Genomic DNA, 15806 nt, shown 5'->3' with positions numbered 1-15806 from the left:
CAACGTTGAAGTTGTCGGAAGTCAGATAGATGTGCCTGGCAAGCTACGTAGATACTCCACACCCCTCAGTTAGCCCCAAACATGGTTACCCGGGCACTTATCTGCCCGCAGCCACAATACACTGTCTACAATTCGAGGATCAAAATAGTGTTAAATAATGTAGTGATATAATTTAATTGGGTAGTCTCCCTCAAGTAAACTACATTGGTTTCATAGACCACAAATGAGCGACTTTGGTCAGTAGGTAAGCGCAATCATCCTATCTGGAGATCACCGAGCTAAGCAGCAACTTCGAGACGCTGGAAACCACCTTCGGAAGCAACCTTCTTTTGCAGTTCAGCCATGCGCTTCTGGTCACCGATAGGATCGATGGAATCCGCATCGAGACCCCAGGAGAGCAAGTCATTAGTGTAATTGGGCTGGAAGGATGCATCCAAGATACCCAACCGCTTTCCATAGTTGGTGACCTTCTGCCAGTCGCGAGGAACATTCTTCAAGTCACGGCTGAAGTAAGCATAGGAGCGCTCGAAGATCTTGCGGTTGACTTCGGTGCCCATGATAGGTTTGAAGTCAACATACTCCTCGTAAGCCTTCTTCGGTTCGGCAATGACAAAGTCAGTAGCCCGCTTGACAGCGCGCAAGAACTTCGTGACTTTGTCGGTATTGGCCGCAAGGAAGCTATCATTGGCAATATAAAGAATCGAGCAGAAGCAACAGCAGCCGAGTTCGGCGAGCTGATCAATACGGAGCATCTGAACATCGTCACGGGGACGGCCTTGAGCTGCCAGCCATTCCTCGAGCTCGACCATCTGGACGTTCTCGAGACCAATACCGGCGTCGATTGTGCCGTCTATGATGGCTTTGGTGACGTTCATGCCACAGCGCACGGCAGTGTAGTCATCGGGAGTCATCCCGTAGTACTTGGTAAGCTCATCGATTTGAATCTGCGCATGTCAGTTATGCAAATATAAACAAGGTTGCCGTGTAACTCACCTTGCCAAACTCTCCAACATAGCCAATACGTTTCCCCTTGAGAGTCTTGAAGTCGGTGGTGATACCGCTATCCTTGAGATAGACAACTCCGGTGAACGGCTCATCCAAGAGAGATCCAAATGAGGTAACCGGGAAGTTACGGGCTTTGGCCTGTTGATGTTTAGTTCAGGACTGACGGAGCTCGTTCGAAGACATACAGCCAAAGTGTGGATCATGGCTTTGAAACCCATATCAACCTTGCCGCTGCCAATGATCTCGGTCACGTCCGAGGGGTCATTGGGTTCGAGCAAGGCAACTTTGAGTCCTTCGTCCTTGAAGTAGCCCTTGCTTTGAGCAAGGTAGAGAGGTGCATGGTACGGGGTAGCGTGCCTTGTAGATATTAGCAGTGTTCTGCGAAGTCTCTCAAACTGAGAGTCTAAGCCTAGTCATACCAGTTGGTCAAAAAGGTGATCTTATCGGTCGACATTTTGACAAAATTGATGGTATGATATCACTATAGACAGTCAGCCAACGCAGACTCCATGTCAGCTGCTCCCCCGACAGGGAACAGCCAGGAGGTCAGGTATCAAAGCCACGCATGTCCTTTCGCTAGTATTATCTAGATCAAGTTTTGACAGTATAATCTCAGAACAATCAGCCTGTAACACTTTGACGGTCAAAGCATTACAGACCAATTGAACACCTGTCATGCGGTGCAATGAATTATACTATTGAAAATACCTTGACTAGTAGTGATAGCATCCATCTTGGATGAAGACCGTTTGGACATTGCGTAACTCGTACCCTTCGCGGGGTCGTACCGAGTGTGGGTTCTAGCATGTGTGATGGTTAGCGGATGATCGTCTACTTGGGATGAACCACTGCAAGTCAAAGGTTTGTTTGATACATACGACTTGTAGACTGTGTTGTGTGAACGGTGGTGGTGATGAGAAGGAGAGAAGGGGAGAGGAAAGGAAGGAAGAGGGGCAGGCAGCTTTATACTCAGGAAATACCTCACCGAGCGTAATACCTCGTACCCATGCAGTAGTAGCCAACAGCGGTACCGGAGGAACCTTGAGGGCCCACGCAATGCACACATTCGGAGAACAGGGCGATTTACGAGTCAATAGTCTATAGTACGTATGTAAATCATTCCTGATCGTCGTGGAGTTTCTTCCGGCGATGACTGTGGTGTTTACGTGTGGCTTTAGTCCAATGTAGGCTGAGCTTATCGTTCTGCCTGTGTGGCATTTTGGAATTCTCCATACAGTCTAATGAGTGAGCCATCCCAACTCGCATAAAGTTATCAATCGGACTATATAATAGTACATATATACGAACATACTAGATGAAATCATAAAACCGCCGGCAACCAAAAGAGCATTCCAGCAACGGGCAGTCTGACTGGCTCACGAGAAAGGGTCACGTTGCCCATGCCAGTCCCGATCCGACCTAGCGCCAAGCTTCAAAAAGGCGAACCCGCTCAGCCAACCCTCATTGCTCTCTCTCCTCTCTCTTTCTTTCTCTCTCTCTCTCTCACTACAGTCACCTCGTTAATTGCTCTTCATGCCTTCTCTCGGCCGTTCATCTCACGTTCTGGGCTCCCATCCCTCGTCCGATGGCCGACACCTGTATTGTCTGTCTAAACGACCTTGGCGGAGACGCCGTGTCTTCTCCCGTCGCCGCCGAATCTCCGCCAAGACCTGATAATGATGATAATGATGATGACGCCGGCGCCAACACCACTCTGCCAGAACAGAGTATCGAAAAGGCAGACGCAGAGGCAGATGGCTTGACGCAACAGTTAGCCCGTCTGGTGCCGTGTCTGCACATGTTTCACAACGACTGTCTCAAGCCATGGGTAGAAAGGGCCAACAGCTGCCCCGTCTGCAGAGCCAGTTTTAATGTCGTCGAGCTGCTCGATAGTGTTGATGGTACGTTACCTTTAATCTATTTGTTATATCATTAATGCTCATGTCTATAGGAACACCCGTCTCTACCTACACCGTCCAAGATAAAGTACAGGTTGCCGAGATAGACCCCTTCATGATCTTCGAGGAAGAGGTCACGGATGACTCCGATACCCAGCCCTGTCCCTACTGTGGCGATAATGACAACGAAGAAGTCTTGTTGCTATGTGACGGATGTGATGTCCCGTCACATACCTACTGTCTGGGGTTGGACGCGGTGCCTTCTGGCTCATGGTACTGTGATGCGTGTGAAACTCAGCGAGCCATTAGCGCTGTGTCTGACGCTCCAAGCAGACCTCCTCGCAGTCGCCGCCCAGAACGCCGGACTCGCGCACAACAACGTATGCTTCGGAGTCACAACCAAGCCAACTCTTTGCAGTGGGCAGCCGTGTGGCAGTCTGTTTACGATCGGCTAAACTTTGATCTTGACTTTCCGTTCGATGACGAACAGCAACTCAGCCGCCTTCAGGGACGGACCACCCCTCGAAGAGCTCGCAGAGGCTCTCATCTTGCATGGCAACGCCGGCTGGAGATAGCGGAACGGCAAGGTGGCGGTCGTGTCTTTAGGGAACCGAGTGCTATAATAGACGAATACGTGCCTCGCCCGTCCCGTCCTCGTGTGCCGCGCGCCCCGACTCCACAGCCTGAGTCACTAGAGGAGATGAGAGCGTGGAATGCTTTCGAACGAGCTAGGGAACTTGAAAATGATCCAAGTGCAGCGCGAAAGAGGAAGGAACCGACCCTCTCGCCGTCTCCCGAACCGACTGAACCCGAAAGGAAACTGAAGCGACCACGTACTAGACGGACAGAAGAGCTGGCCGCCTTGGCAACACAAAACAACAATGGTGAAGCATCGCGATCAGCTGCTCGACTAAACACCGAATCCGCTGGAGGGCCTAGTTTTCTTCAGTCGTTACTTAAAGAAGTCGAAGATGCTTCCAACTCACCCCGAACCGACACGAATGGACCTCCGACATACGTGAATACACCTAACGAGTTCCATAGCACCTCTGGACCGTCATCACCGTCATTATCTCCTGCGTCATCAAACCGATCGTCCCCTCGGCTATCCTCAAGAAGCCCCCCTCCTCATTCGCGGAGACGTGCTGTATCACCAATACAGTTGTCGCATAGCATTGACTCGCCGTCTTCTCCTTCTCCTGACTTCTCTCCTACGGTGTCTCCCGCTCAAAGTCAGACAGATACCTCTGAATTACGACGCCGACCTGACCATCGCCATCACGACTATCACCGACATCGTCGAGCTGAAGGCATGAGATCTACCGAAGTCTCTCCTTCTCGTTTTAGTCTTTCACTCTCCGCCAAAACAAGTATACAGAAACTGGTTGGCTCAGAGCTCAAACCATACTATCGCCGCAAACTCATCACGAAAGATGATTATACAAATATCAACCGTACAATCTCTCGCAAATTATACGACCATGTCGGTGAAGGGGTAGAGCTGTCAGAGGACCAGCTGCGAGAGCTCAGGGATAGCGCCCGCAAGGCTGTCAAAGAGGCAGTTGACTTGGTCCGAAACCAGCCATCAACTACCGATGAAAAGGTGGAGTCCGGGAATGTACTAGTAGAGGTGTGAATGGGTTAAATACATGACTTTTACGATGTTTATGCATGGCCACGGCGTTTTATGGCAGCCATATTTGTGGTTACATACTTGATATGGGACACTGGTTTGGTGTATAAGGTTGGCAGCTCGTTAGATACCCTCTGGGAAAGTTACAATAGTCACTGTTCATACTTTATAATGATAACACGACTTTAATAGCTGCTGTTTATTCGGATGGTTAAAGTTCGGCAGTAGTCTATAAATCTTGATATTGTACAGGTCAAATATATACATCGAAAGGAGGGTTGAGCCCCTCGAACAAGACATAAACACAAGAATTAGCTCTTCGTCCCATCTTCGTCCCCCTTCTGAACCGAAGCAGCACGCTCCTCCTCCAAACTCCGAATCTTATCATCCAACAACGCAATTTCAACCTCAATACTCAACACTTTCTCCTTGAGTATATCCTTAAAATCATCATCCGAAAGCGCCTTCAACGGAATCCATTTTGACGCTGCCATTCGCTCCAGAATAGACTTTGGTTTTGCGGCTTCCTTGCCGGCGTCTTCTTGGTGCCATGAATCGGCGATGTTGAAGCCTGTTTGACCCAGATAGCCTACTAGAGAGAAGACGATGAAGCCTGGGGTGAATTTTGCGCCTTTATCTCTGCATATTAGTTGACATTCACTCATGATGTATGGGAGAGGGATGTACCCATCAGTCTGGTGATAGCACCACCGGAGAGACCGCCAGATATGGCGCTAACGTATTTTCGTTGTTGTTGCGTGGCTTCGTTTTGATAGTGAAAATGCAGGATGTTGCTTCTTATGACTGTTCAAGGTTGTTCAGCTTTCCTCCAAAATTGATGTAGGGGATCAGGACGTACACCAGAATGAAGTCCCCCATATACTGAAATGGATTCCGTGCGCAAGTGTATGCACAACTGGATGTTTGGATGCGCGCAAAATGCCTGACGCACCGCCATAAAGTAGTCCGGTACATCCTGTTGGCTTGTAAGTTCGAGTGTGATTGATATTCGGGGGTTCGAAGGGTGTGTTTACCACTTAGACCACCGAACTTGATGGAAGATATGACAGTTTCGGCGTCCATGTTTATAGCTTATATCTGCCTGTAATCATTCACATTATGCGAGGATATGAGTTATTGTATTCGTGACATTCGTGAGTGACGCTGATATTGCTAGCCAAATAAGTTGACTGGAAAAGATGTATGTTTGCACTGTTTGTTTTGTCACGTGGGCTATATCAAAACGAGGACGACTACTGTGCACGGAGAGGATAGATTCTTTCGAACGGTCATTGACAGTTGTTGAAGATTTAGTAATAATCATGATTTTACTTGTCTTTTCATCTTTTTATTGTTATGGCAAGGGATCTGTCAACAAGCGCAGACTTGATATGGCTACATAGTTCGGTGATACAGTATTGAGTCTTCGATGGACTCGGTTTTTATCCCGTGCAAGGGAAACTGTATAGTCGTTATACATGTAACGATACAAAGATTCTATAATAGACGTCTAGATATATTCTGGCATATGAAGGAGACATACCAAGCGAAGGTGGGATAGTGTATTATGCGTATTCATGCAGGTATTTTACGCAAATAAGCACATCTCATTGGCTCACACAAGCAGACACAGGCAACTTTCAGGGCCGATACCAGATTACCAATACCAAATTACCACCAACACTAAAATTTATCTTCACGGCGGCATTAACGAATTTCCCCTCTGTTGCATTTGATTATATGCGGCGTCCCAACAAGCCTCGCATCCACCCATCACTCATCTCTCCGTCGGGCTCAGGGTAATTACTCGGCCTACTTTATTCGCCACTACGCACATCTTTCCACCGCCGGAAAGAAATATCTCGAGTCGCTCGGCCAGTCCTCGTCTAGCGAGTCAAGTGGGATCTGAAAAAGAGGGAAGAGTCGCGCACAACTAACCTGCGCGCTTTTCCTACGGCACCCCCACCATCTGCAATCATGGGTTCGTCCTCGAAATCTGTGTTATATGTTATACCGGTTGCCGTGGAAAGGGTCTGGTATCGTGAAGACAGTCATGGCTGATTTTATGTGTAGCGCCCAAACAGAAAGCCCAGAAGATGTCCCTCGGGAACTTCTTGGCTGATGAGAGTGAGTGGTCTCGCGAAAATGGACAAGTGGAGTTGAAATGGCTGACAGGGCTTATCATTAGGTCTCGGATCATGGGCCGATGAAATGGAGGATATGCCCTTGCCTGGTAAGCACATGGTTTTCAAAGTTGTAATAAGCCTGATCGCTAACTGAATCGACTGTAGCTGGTATGCTGCCCCATTATCTGTCACGGATTGTGTCGATTACGACCCAGCGATTATAAAAGTATGAATATAAGCGATATCTAACATCTTCCAGCTGCCCCAGAGCCTCGCTCCCTCTATGGCGGAGAACGTCGTGCTGTCAGCTCGACTGCGGGATTCGGAAACGGCTTCAATGGTACATTCTACACGTGTACATTACATTCAGAAACAAATGACTAACTTTACAGACCGTGAGCGCCCTGCATTCTCTCGTCCCGATCTACCTCTTCCTACCGAGCCTCCCTTTACCGCTCATATCGGCAACCTTTCCTTCGATGCCACTTCCAGCGACGTCTCCGAGTTGTTCGCCGATTGCGAAGTCACCAACGTCCGCATCGTTGAAGATAAGCTGAACCGTAGCCCCAAAGGCTTCGGCTACGTCGAATTTGCCTCTGTTGAAGGACTCAAGAAGGCGCTTACTTTCTCTGGCACGACTCTTCAGGGACGTGGTATCCGTGTTAGCATTGCAGAGCCTCGTACGTATCTCTGCGAAATTCCAAAGTGATTCGTCCTAACAGCGAATAGCCAAAGATTCTGCTTCCTCTCGGGACTTTAGCGACTGGTCTCGCAAAGGCCCTCTTCCAGACCTGCCTCGCCGTGGCAACGACCGCGGTGGCTTCAACCGTGATTTCCCTGACAACGTTTCCGAAACTGGAAGTGCTCGTGGCAGCAGACGCCAATTCGAGGGCGATGGTAAAGCCCGTGACTTTGGTAATTGGGAGCGCAAGGGTCCTCTCTCGCCCGTCGCTGCTGTTGCCGGACGCGAAGGCGGTCGTCCACGGAGCAACGAGGGCTCCAACTTCCGCAAAAACTCTCCCGCCTGGGGAGAAGGCCGTTCCCAAGACGGCTCTCGCCCACCTCGTCGTGAATTCCAAGAGCGACCTGAACGACCAGAGCGCACCCCTACCGCAGCTGAAATGGACAACCAATGGCGCGCACGAATGCGTCCTGACCCCGCCCCCAAGGAACCTAGCGCTCCTTCTTCACCTGTTGCCACCGCCGCTACTCCTGCTGCTTCGGCCGCTCCAGCAACGCGACCAAAATTGAACTTGCAGAAGAGGACTGTGTCCGAGAACGTTCAAAGCCCGCCTCCTAGCGCTACTGGTGACTCAAAAGCAAGCCCCTTTGGTGCAGCTCGACCTACCGACACTGCTGCTCGGGAACAAGAAGTTGTTGCTAAGCGCGAACGTGCTCGCAAAGATGCCGAAGACAAGTCCAAGGCTGAAAAGGCAGAGAAACAACGCCAAACCAAGGAGAAGGCCAAGGCAGAGAAGGCTGCAACCGGCGAGAATGGTACCAAGGAGACTGACTCTGAAGCGCCAAAGAAATCAACCTTTGAAGTTCTGAGACGCGGGGATGATGAGGCTGTCGAAGGCGAAACAGAGGAAACCAAGGAGGAATTGACCGCAACCAAGGAGCAACCCAAGGAAGTCACCGAGAGCAAGACGAACGGCAGCTGGAGAAAGGCTGAGCCTGCCCCGGCTGCAGCCGACGAGGAGGGCTGGAGCACCGTTTCCACCGGCAAGCGCAACAAGGGACGTGGCCGGGGTTATTAGACCTAGTCCATGTCTTGAAATGTTCGCGTTTGTGTCATGATTCAAGAATTCGATTCGATGTCTCCTCCGTGCCTACCTTTTCCTCACGACTGTCGGATTATCTTCGAACGACTGGAATATGAGCAACGAGTTACGCAAAATGACATTTACACATAATGCAACCGACTCTTTTTTTCTTTCACCTTTCCTTACTCTCTCTTCCTACATGCTTCTTCTCATGAAACAGCAGCTCTCGATCTTGACACCAACTTGAAGGCTGTTTTGGTTTGTTGGCGGGTCGCACATATGAATTTTCCTCCTTTAGATTTGTTTGTTTGTTTCGTTCTTCCTTTGTCCCTCGACTAATGTCCAGGTATCACGGTGTTTCTTTCTTCTTTCTTTCTATTGTTTGGGCTGATTCTGTGGTGACCATTTCATTTCCTTTGCTCTTTCTTTCTAAATTCCCCTCTCTTCCTTACTTACTCTCTCCCGAAAGCGCAATTTCATTAAAAAGTTCTCTTTTATCTTTCCTATTTGATTGCTTGCTTGCTTCTTATTGTATTCGATACGATACGATATGATACTCTCAGACCATCCTTCCTTATATTCTATGGAGCCTTATTCTCGTCATTTATATGTGAGTGAGAGCGCCTGGTGGGAGCCGTGGAGAAGAATGGAAATTAAAAAAGATAGGAAAAGAAATAAGAAGCATTCCAGAAAATTGCCTCCTCTGATTAATATATTGGCTCTGTCTACGCGACACTAACAGGCTCTTCGTCCTCATGCAGCGACGGCATCAATGAGATTTCTGCTGAACTAGAAAGACTGTCAAATCCGCGTCGTCGTATATGCAGAAGGTCCTTTTCGGCTTCTTCTGCGGTAGCAACGCTCATAGTGACTTCATTCCCGTCATCACTTTCGTATGCAAAGACACGACGAGTGCTGACGGTGATAGGTGAGCTGTCCTCTAGGAGTGAGTATGCGTCAGTTCCTAAAACGGTGCCACTATTGAATAATTCTGTAGGGGCCGGTAGCGTCGGTCGACGATAAGTATTCATGTCAAAGTTTAAATCGGTGCTAGCCAAAGGCTGTAGAGTCCCAGCAGCAGGGCGTCTGGTATCAGGTCCAGCGATTATATGAACTCGTTTGAATTGAGTAACATCGTCGCCTGTCGTATCGGCTTCGGCGGGKGTCTTGGGCCCGATAAACACATGGACGCGGTCAGGGTTTGCCTTGGCTGTCTTCGCATTCGCACTACCGGGTTGACTTGAAGGTCTCTCAATTTTGTTGTCGTCTTCAATCACTTCCGTTATTCTACGATATTGCATTCCGCAAAACGAGCTACCCACATATTAGACAGACTCCAAAGAAAAGACGGTTCACGAAATATACCAACAAATATCAGATTGCCCCGAACCTAGATTAATTGCATGACAACTGGGACAAGTAGATTCTTCATGTTGCTTCAAATGAAAAAGCATACTCATAAAAACCCGTCGCCCAGGTCTGAAGCACGCTTTGAATGCGTCAGTGTGTCGGACTTGTCTGCGAGAAAGTGAATCTTCGAGAACATAGCTTCCTTTTTTCACTTGTTGAAACCCCGGCATATCGGCGAAATGTTGTTCGAGTATGAAGTCAAAGATCTACAGACTTTCTTATCAGCCTAGCCCTAGAGGCTGGAGGAACGAAGGGTGAATGATGAAACATGCTCACACCTCCCATGTGTTGATGGTATCAAGAGGGATCGTAAAGCGTCTTAAATGTGCATCTTCAAGAACTGCCGGTAGTTCTGACCAGGGCGTGATGAGTCGTGTCAACCGGGTGTGGACTGTGAGGAGTATTCCACGGAAATAGAGAAAGGCAAAGCTATAAAAATATTAACGTACTATAGCTACTCTTTGACTTCAGGGGTTGTACAATATGAATATAGCAGCTGCGCGAGACTGTTCGTTTAGATGATTGATGGAGATTTGAAGGTCATGCTCAACGATTCGAGTGTTTTTCTCTGCTAAGAATCAGTTGATAACATAGACAACTTTCCAAGGGAATGCTGACCTGTTTTGTAGTACCCCAGAAAGGCTTTGAGTCCACAAGCTGCCGTTGCAGCAGCGTACTCTTGCCATTTCTTATTCTTATGGCTATCAGCGTAGTCACATACCCCCTTGATGATGATGCATGGAATATTGTCCCATACTCCAGCTCCTTCCATCTCAAATCCTATAACATTCTCTTTTCCGGCAATTTCGTCACGATGTTCTCCGGATTTCATTACTGTGTCGGCCGAAGCTATCTTTCCTATATGCACAGATAGTTTGGTCCTGTTGGCACTGTCTCGACGACGACGAATTCGGTCCCTGTCGCATCCAAGGTTGTCGCAGCTGTTTTCCAGTGCCTCTTCACATATTTCATCTTGCATGTCACCATTAAAACATTGGCAGACAGCAGATGAATATTGAATGTAATGCTTGTGGCGATATCTAGCCTCAAAAAGAATATCATTCAACCCGTCTGGATGCCGCCATCTTGCATCTAAGTGTTGGATATTATGAAGATGTTGTAACATCTGATCCTGAAATTCGATCCGGGTTTTAGTTGCTTTCAAAGCAGCAAGAAGAGTCCGGATCTCTCGATTGGGTCCTCCCAACATATCCTTATGGCCATCGGACTTTGGTTGAAATCCACCTGGATACTGTCTCCCAAAATCATATTCAGCCACAGCATCGCTGATAATGACATCTCCAAGGTATATTTCTGCGTCCCTGCCATCTGATAGATATGGTACACCGCCACAAATCCCAACAACCAACGCAATCTGGACCATAGGGTAGCTAACCCTCAGACTTGAAGCCACGCTTGCTGCGCTCCCTTTTCCCATCCGGGGCATGTAGCAGAGGACAATGTCATGGTTCCCGATTCTGCCGTTTATGTATGCGTTTGCATCTCCGGGTTGTTTATCATAGAATTTGCCTAGTCGGTCGTATGTCTCGTCAAAGAGAGCCTCGACAGCGTCGGCCTCGAGGGGAAGGGCGCAAATGATGGCGATGGCGAAATCGGATCGGCTCTGAGGACGCATGCTGAGCCTCGTCGCTAGCTAGGATATTAGCTCTTCCATTCGTCCATGGATCGCATGTCAAATATCGAGGTCTTGTTGAATGATATGAGATGATCGTCAACATGGACCCGATGTATATCGGGCATAAAGGTGGAGGTATACGCACCTAGTAAGCTATCAGATCGTGCGTGAACTAGTGACCATACAGTAAAATGTGATACAGCATCGTCCCCACTAATCAAGACTCAAAGTCTAGAACAAAAGTTGATCATCCTGTAGTCGCATATCTTAAGTTGAGTTTCTGGCTAGTGTACGAACCCCTCCATGCAGCTAGAATCCATCTAGCCGCCACCAAAGAGAACAGATAACGCCAGACCGCTTATCAATGTGAGGGGTTCGACCTGAAGGAAAAGCTTTTTAGCTTTTACATCCCTGTTCGCGCATATATTATCCTTGTGCAAGGTCATTTTCAACATAATGGCTTCTATTATAACATCTAAAATGCCGAGTGCGAGTGTTGAGACTGTTGAAAACGGCGCAAAAGAGCAATGGACTGCTTTCCGGTCTTCGAAAACTTTTATAATTATCGTAGTTTCTGTTGCGATTTTTGCGGTATGTCTGGGATTTCATTGCTAGGTATCGTTTGTGACTGACAGTGGACAGGATGTCTTTATATATGGAATGGTAATCTTTCTTGCTGTGCGTGAAGCTATTCTGGACCTCGGACTGACTCTGGCTAGGTAATACCTTTAATCCCAGCTATTCTGAGGGACCGACTTCACTTACCTGATGATCAATGTGAGTTCAAATCATCGAGGATAGAGCCATATTTTAACGTCGACTAGTGCAAACATGGATGGCGATCTTGCTCGCAACATTCGGCGGCGCACTGCTAATTAGTTCCCGTAAGTCATACATCTCATGATGACTTCTTTAGTATGCTGATTCATGATATAGCTGTTGTTGGATATTTCGCCGACAAAGGCTCTTCACGCAAACTCCCATTTCTAGTCGGGCTGATTGCAGTCGCCGGCGCGACGATAATGTTCTGGCTTGCTAGGTCTCCCGCGACGATGATCATCGCACGTAGCTTGCAGGGACTGGCTGAAGCTGCCATGTGGACTATCGGAAATGCCCTCGTGGTTGATACGATGAGAAAGGATCAGCTGGGTGTTGCGATGGGGTATGTCTCCATGTCGATGAACATTGGGACCATGGCGGGACCAGCTTTGGGTGGGATTCTGTACGTTGCCACTTGATGCTCAATTCACCTATAACATGTTGACTATATATACTGATTCGTGCGCAAAGGTTGGACCGAGCAGGCTATGATTCAGTATTCATGGTCGCATTAGCCCTAATCGGTGTCGACGTCGTGCTTCGGTTACTCATGATCGAACCAACGACCAAACCACAAGGCAAAAGCCTTGAGGGCGAAACGGAGCCCTTACTGAGGGATGATCCTCCTATAGACTACCAGACTCGTAGTCTGAATCAGTCACACCTCGATGTAGAAGGCTCTCTACGCCCTCATACACCGAGTTGCATCCCGCCTATCGTCCGTCTAGCGATGTCCGGCCAGCTCTTGGTACTACTGATTGCAAGTATTGTTGATGCGGCAATTTGGACCACTTTTGAAACGGTATTTCCATCTTGATCAGTCTTGTTGAACGAAACTCATTGTTATTTAGACCGTCCCAGTATTTGTGATCCAAAACTTCAAATGGGAGTCTTTCGAGATCGGCATGTGTTTCTTGGTCTTGACATTGCCTAGTGTCATTTCTCCAATCATCGGTATATTTGAACATCGCTTTCTGGAATCTCATAAACTTATGCTCAATAGGATCAATCATCGACCGTTACGGCCCCCGCATCGTATCCGTCACCTCATTCAGCTCCCTCGTCCCGATTTTCATCCTTTTCCAATTCGTCACCGACGATTCACGTCAATCACGCATCTTATTCATAGCATTACTTATCGGAGCTGGTTTCTCCTTCTCCGCAATACTGCTCCCACTCATAGTAGAGATCAGCGAGCCAATCGAACGCAAAGAGAAAGAATCTCCAGGAATCTTTGGCGCGAAAGGTGCCAATGCTCAGGCATATGCTCTTCATGGTATGGCCTGGGCCTCTGGACAGTTACTGGGACCTATAATTGCGGGAACCCTCGCCCAGACAGCTGGGTGGGGAGTCATGAACATTGTCATGGCGGTGGTGAGTGGCTCGACTGCGTTGATGTTGGCTTTGACGAGCGACAAAATTCGTGAAATGTTTTAGGCTTGAGCAAGGTTGATCAAGAGGTTGGCGCTGCATGTATGAGAGGCTGGATGATGTCAGGGTTTGTGTGTGGACGGAGTAATGGGTTGTGGTGCAACGAGATGAATTATTGATATTAATGATAGATGATACAAACACGACCAATTGGCTTCCGAGGTTTCAAAAACAGCCACTGGTTGAAAAATGGTGCTAGCTGTATATTGTAGAAACTACTAGGTTATATCCTTCCAAGCTCTAAGGTTGGTCTAGAGCTTGGTCAAATATCTGTAAATCAAGTACCTTCGCCTCATGCACGTCAGCCTGACCCGAATATAATGACTGGACTATCTGTTACAAGGGTACGAATTTCTCATTGCCATCCCAGAGGCTAACAAGCAGAGATCGTTTTCCTTCCCAAGGTGAACGGGCATGCTAAACAAGTCAATACCGTCAGCATTGACATGAGACATGGTTTCAAGAAGAGAAAAATCTTACCTGGACGGTATAATTATCAATAAAAGCAACATCACCTTCTTGCCATGGCACAAGAAACCCAATCTCATCCGAAAGGTCTAGCAGACGATCAAGATATTCATTCGGGATAGGTGATCCGTCACCATAGGTAGTGGGAAGATGATATTTATTATCCAAGCCACGGTATGGAGGTGCTAGTGCCGCGTTGTCCTTTGCTCGACCATACACTCCGGCGAAGCCATTGAAAAATGTGGGTTTGCCGGTAGAGGCGATTCTGCGAATTGCTGGAAGACGTTGCAAAACGTGTAGTGCCCCGTTTGGTTGCCATACTGCCTCGGCCTTTAGATCATTTTGCAGGACAGCTTCGACTTTGGCGTGCTGGACTTCTAGTGAGTCATCGGGTTGTATGTCAAAGCCATAGGAGTCCTATGTTTGATAGAATTAGATCTTTTATCTTGTAACTGAGGGTCAATGTCGTCTGCTTGCCTTCCAGTTCCAGCCAATGTGTTCTGCTTCCGGGTCGTCCTTGGCTGGAAAGTACTGTAGACCAATAATTCCTAGTGATCTCAATGTAAGTTCTCGAAAATGACATGCCTGTAAGTAGAAATTACCTTTATCGCTTAAATCTTTCACAAACTCTGGCAATTCCTCCTTCAGGCGGTCATAGAGCTCAACTGACGATAGTATCGGGGTTTGGCCGCCTAGACGCGGATATAGTCAGCCTATATCAACTTGACATTGCCTATGGGCTTTGTTCTGACCCGTATGAGGCACAATCTCAGAATAGAAAAACAAAACTGCCGGAAAATGTGCACTGCGACCGTATTCCGAGTGGTAGTAAAACTTGACATCTGGCGGCTCTTCGTTCGCCGTTTTGACATCCGTTGTCACAAGGGTCCTGATCCCAGCGAGACCGATCTCTTTGTGAGGCTGGGGCAAGTTGAAGGCTCGGACGAAGGAGGAGAAATCTTTCGCGTTGCGGATCGGGAAATGGCGAAAGAGAATTGTACCGTCTAGGTAGGATGACTGAGTGTGACGCCGATGGGTTTATATTGATGAGTATTCACTTACGCTGGGAAAGCAGCTGGTCAAAAACTCCAGTTTTAGCTAGCTCTTTTACATATTCAACCGCAGACTCTACAGTCTGGAATTGTTGGTCATCTTTCGGCCTGATGCCTAGTGGAAAGGTCTTGCCATGGACGGTTCGACTGCCTGGGACAGCAAATGTCTCGATCTTGCCTCCGAGCAGTAGGGCTTCAGAATTGCTTGGTGAAATCGCCATTGTCTACCTTGAACTTGGAAGGTACCATTTGTCTGTCAAGAAAATCTAGCGTCCAAGCGTGTCGTGCGCAACACTTTATGTCCGGGCTTTCTCCAGTGTCAACAACAGGGATAATAACTTGAATCACGGACTGCTCGCCGGCATCCGATATCGCCAGGCGCTACGATTCGTGCTAGTTCGCATAATGACTCGGTAGTTGTAAGGCTATATCTTGGAAGTGTGTTGCAGACTATAGATTCGCCTTCGGATGGAGCGTTGACGTGCTCATCGTGCCCTAATGAGTCGGGGAGGTTCCGACAAGAAGTACAAACTTGGATAGTCGAATATTCGTGTAAATTATC

At 48.1% G+C, this 15806-nt stretch overlaps 8 protein-coding genes across 8 annotated transcripts; 3 read left to right on the top strand and 5 right to left on the bottom strand.

The window, feature by feature from the left end:
- Positions 1-278: 278 nt before the first annotated feature.
- On the bottom strand, positions 279-1459 carry BHQ10_005621 (uncharacterized protein; the record flags this gene model as incomplete). The annotated part of the gene is made up of 4 exons (XM_040878118.1): positions 279-944; positions 994-1143; positions 1191-1362; positions 1425-1459. 4 exons carry the CDS (start codon positions 1457-1459, stop codon positions 279-281), a joined length of 1023 nt encoding a protein of 340 aa, XP_040734125.1.
- A 1131-nt stretch (positions 1460-2590) lies between these two features.
- Positions 2591-4539, top strand: BHQ10_005620 (uncharacterized protein; the record flags this gene model as incomplete). Its single annotated transcript, XM_040878117.1, has 2 exons — positions 2591-2906; positions 2957-4539. 2 exons carry the CDS (start codon positions 2591-2593, stop codon positions 4537-4539), a joined length of 1899 nt encoding a protein of 632 aa, XP_040734124.1.
- Positions 4540-4847: 308 nt separating this feature from the next.
- BHQ10_005619 (uncharacterized protein) lies at positions 4848-5201 on the bottom strand (the record flags this gene model as incomplete). The annotated part of the gene is made up of 1 exon (XM_040878115.1): positions 4848-5201. The coding sequence occupies one exon, from the start codon at positions 5199-5201 to the stop codon at positions 4848-4850; it is 354 nt and encodes a 117-aa protein (XP_040734123.1).
- A 1312-nt stretch (positions 5202-6513) lies between these two features.
- Positions 6514-8422, top strand: BHQ10_005618 (uncharacterized protein; the record flags this gene model as incomplete). The annotated part of the gene is made up of 6 exons (XM_040878114.1): positions 6514-6517; positions 6610-6663; positions 6725-6769; positions 6922-7002; positions 7055-7342; positions 7392-8422. 6 exons carry the CDS (start codon positions 6514-6516, stop codon positions 8420-8422), a joined length of 1503 nt encoding a protein of 500 aa, XP_040734122.1.
- Positions 8423-9153: 731 nt separating this feature from the next.
- BHQ10_005617 (uncharacterized protein) lies at positions 9154-9729 on the bottom strand (the record flags this gene model as incomplete). Its single annotated transcript, XM_040878113.1, has 1 exon — positions 9154-9729. The coding sequence occupies one exon, from the start codon at positions 9727-9729 to the stop codon at positions 9154-9156; it is 576 nt and encodes a 191-aa protein (XP_040734121.1).
- A 680-nt stretch (positions 9730-10409) lies between these two features.
- On the bottom strand, positions 10410-11474 carry BHQ10_005616 (uncharacterized protein; the record flags this gene model as incomplete). Its single annotated transcript, XM_040878112.1, has 1 exon — positions 10410-11474. One exon carries the CDS (start codon positions 11472-11474, stop codon positions 10410-10412), a length of 1065 nt encoding a protein of 354 aa, XP_040734120.1.
- A 456-nt stretch (positions 11475-11930) lies between these two features.
- BHQ10_005615 (uncharacterized protein) lies at positions 11931-13730 on the top strand (the record flags this gene model as incomplete). The annotated part of the gene is made up of 8 exons (XM_040878111.1): positions 11931-12065; positions 12117-12137; positions 12194-12251; positions 12299-12358; positions 12411-12696; positions 12765-13095; positions 13145-13247; positions 13297-13730. 8 exons carry the CDS (start codon positions 11931-11933, stop codon positions 13728-13730), a joined length of 1428 nt encoding a protein of 475 aa, XP_040734119.1.
- A 330-nt stretch (positions 13731-14060) lies between these two features.
- On the bottom strand, positions 14061-15465 carry BHQ10_005614 (uncharacterized protein; the record flags this gene model as incomplete). The annotated part of the gene is made up of 5 exons (XM_040878110.1): positions 14061-14141; positions 14205-14569; positions 14795-14884; positions 14945-15196; positions 15255-15465. 5 exons carry the CDS (start codon positions 15463-15465, stop codon positions 14061-14063), a joined length of 999 nt encoding a protein of 332 aa, XP_040734118.1.
- Positions 15466-15806: the final 341 nt, after the last annotated feature.

This window comes from Talaromyces amestolkiae (genome assembly GCF_001896365.1).
Source record: "Talaromyces amestolkiae strain CIB chromosome Unknown scaffold10.1, whole genome shotgun sequence".
In the NCBI taxonomy this organism is placed as follows: Eukaryota; Fungi; Ascomycota; class Eurotiomycetes; order Eurotiales; family Trichocomaceae; genus Talaromyces; species Talaromyces amestolkiae.
Note: the sequence above shows the minus strand (reverse complement) of the source record. Positions and strands in the feature narration are given on the sequence as shown.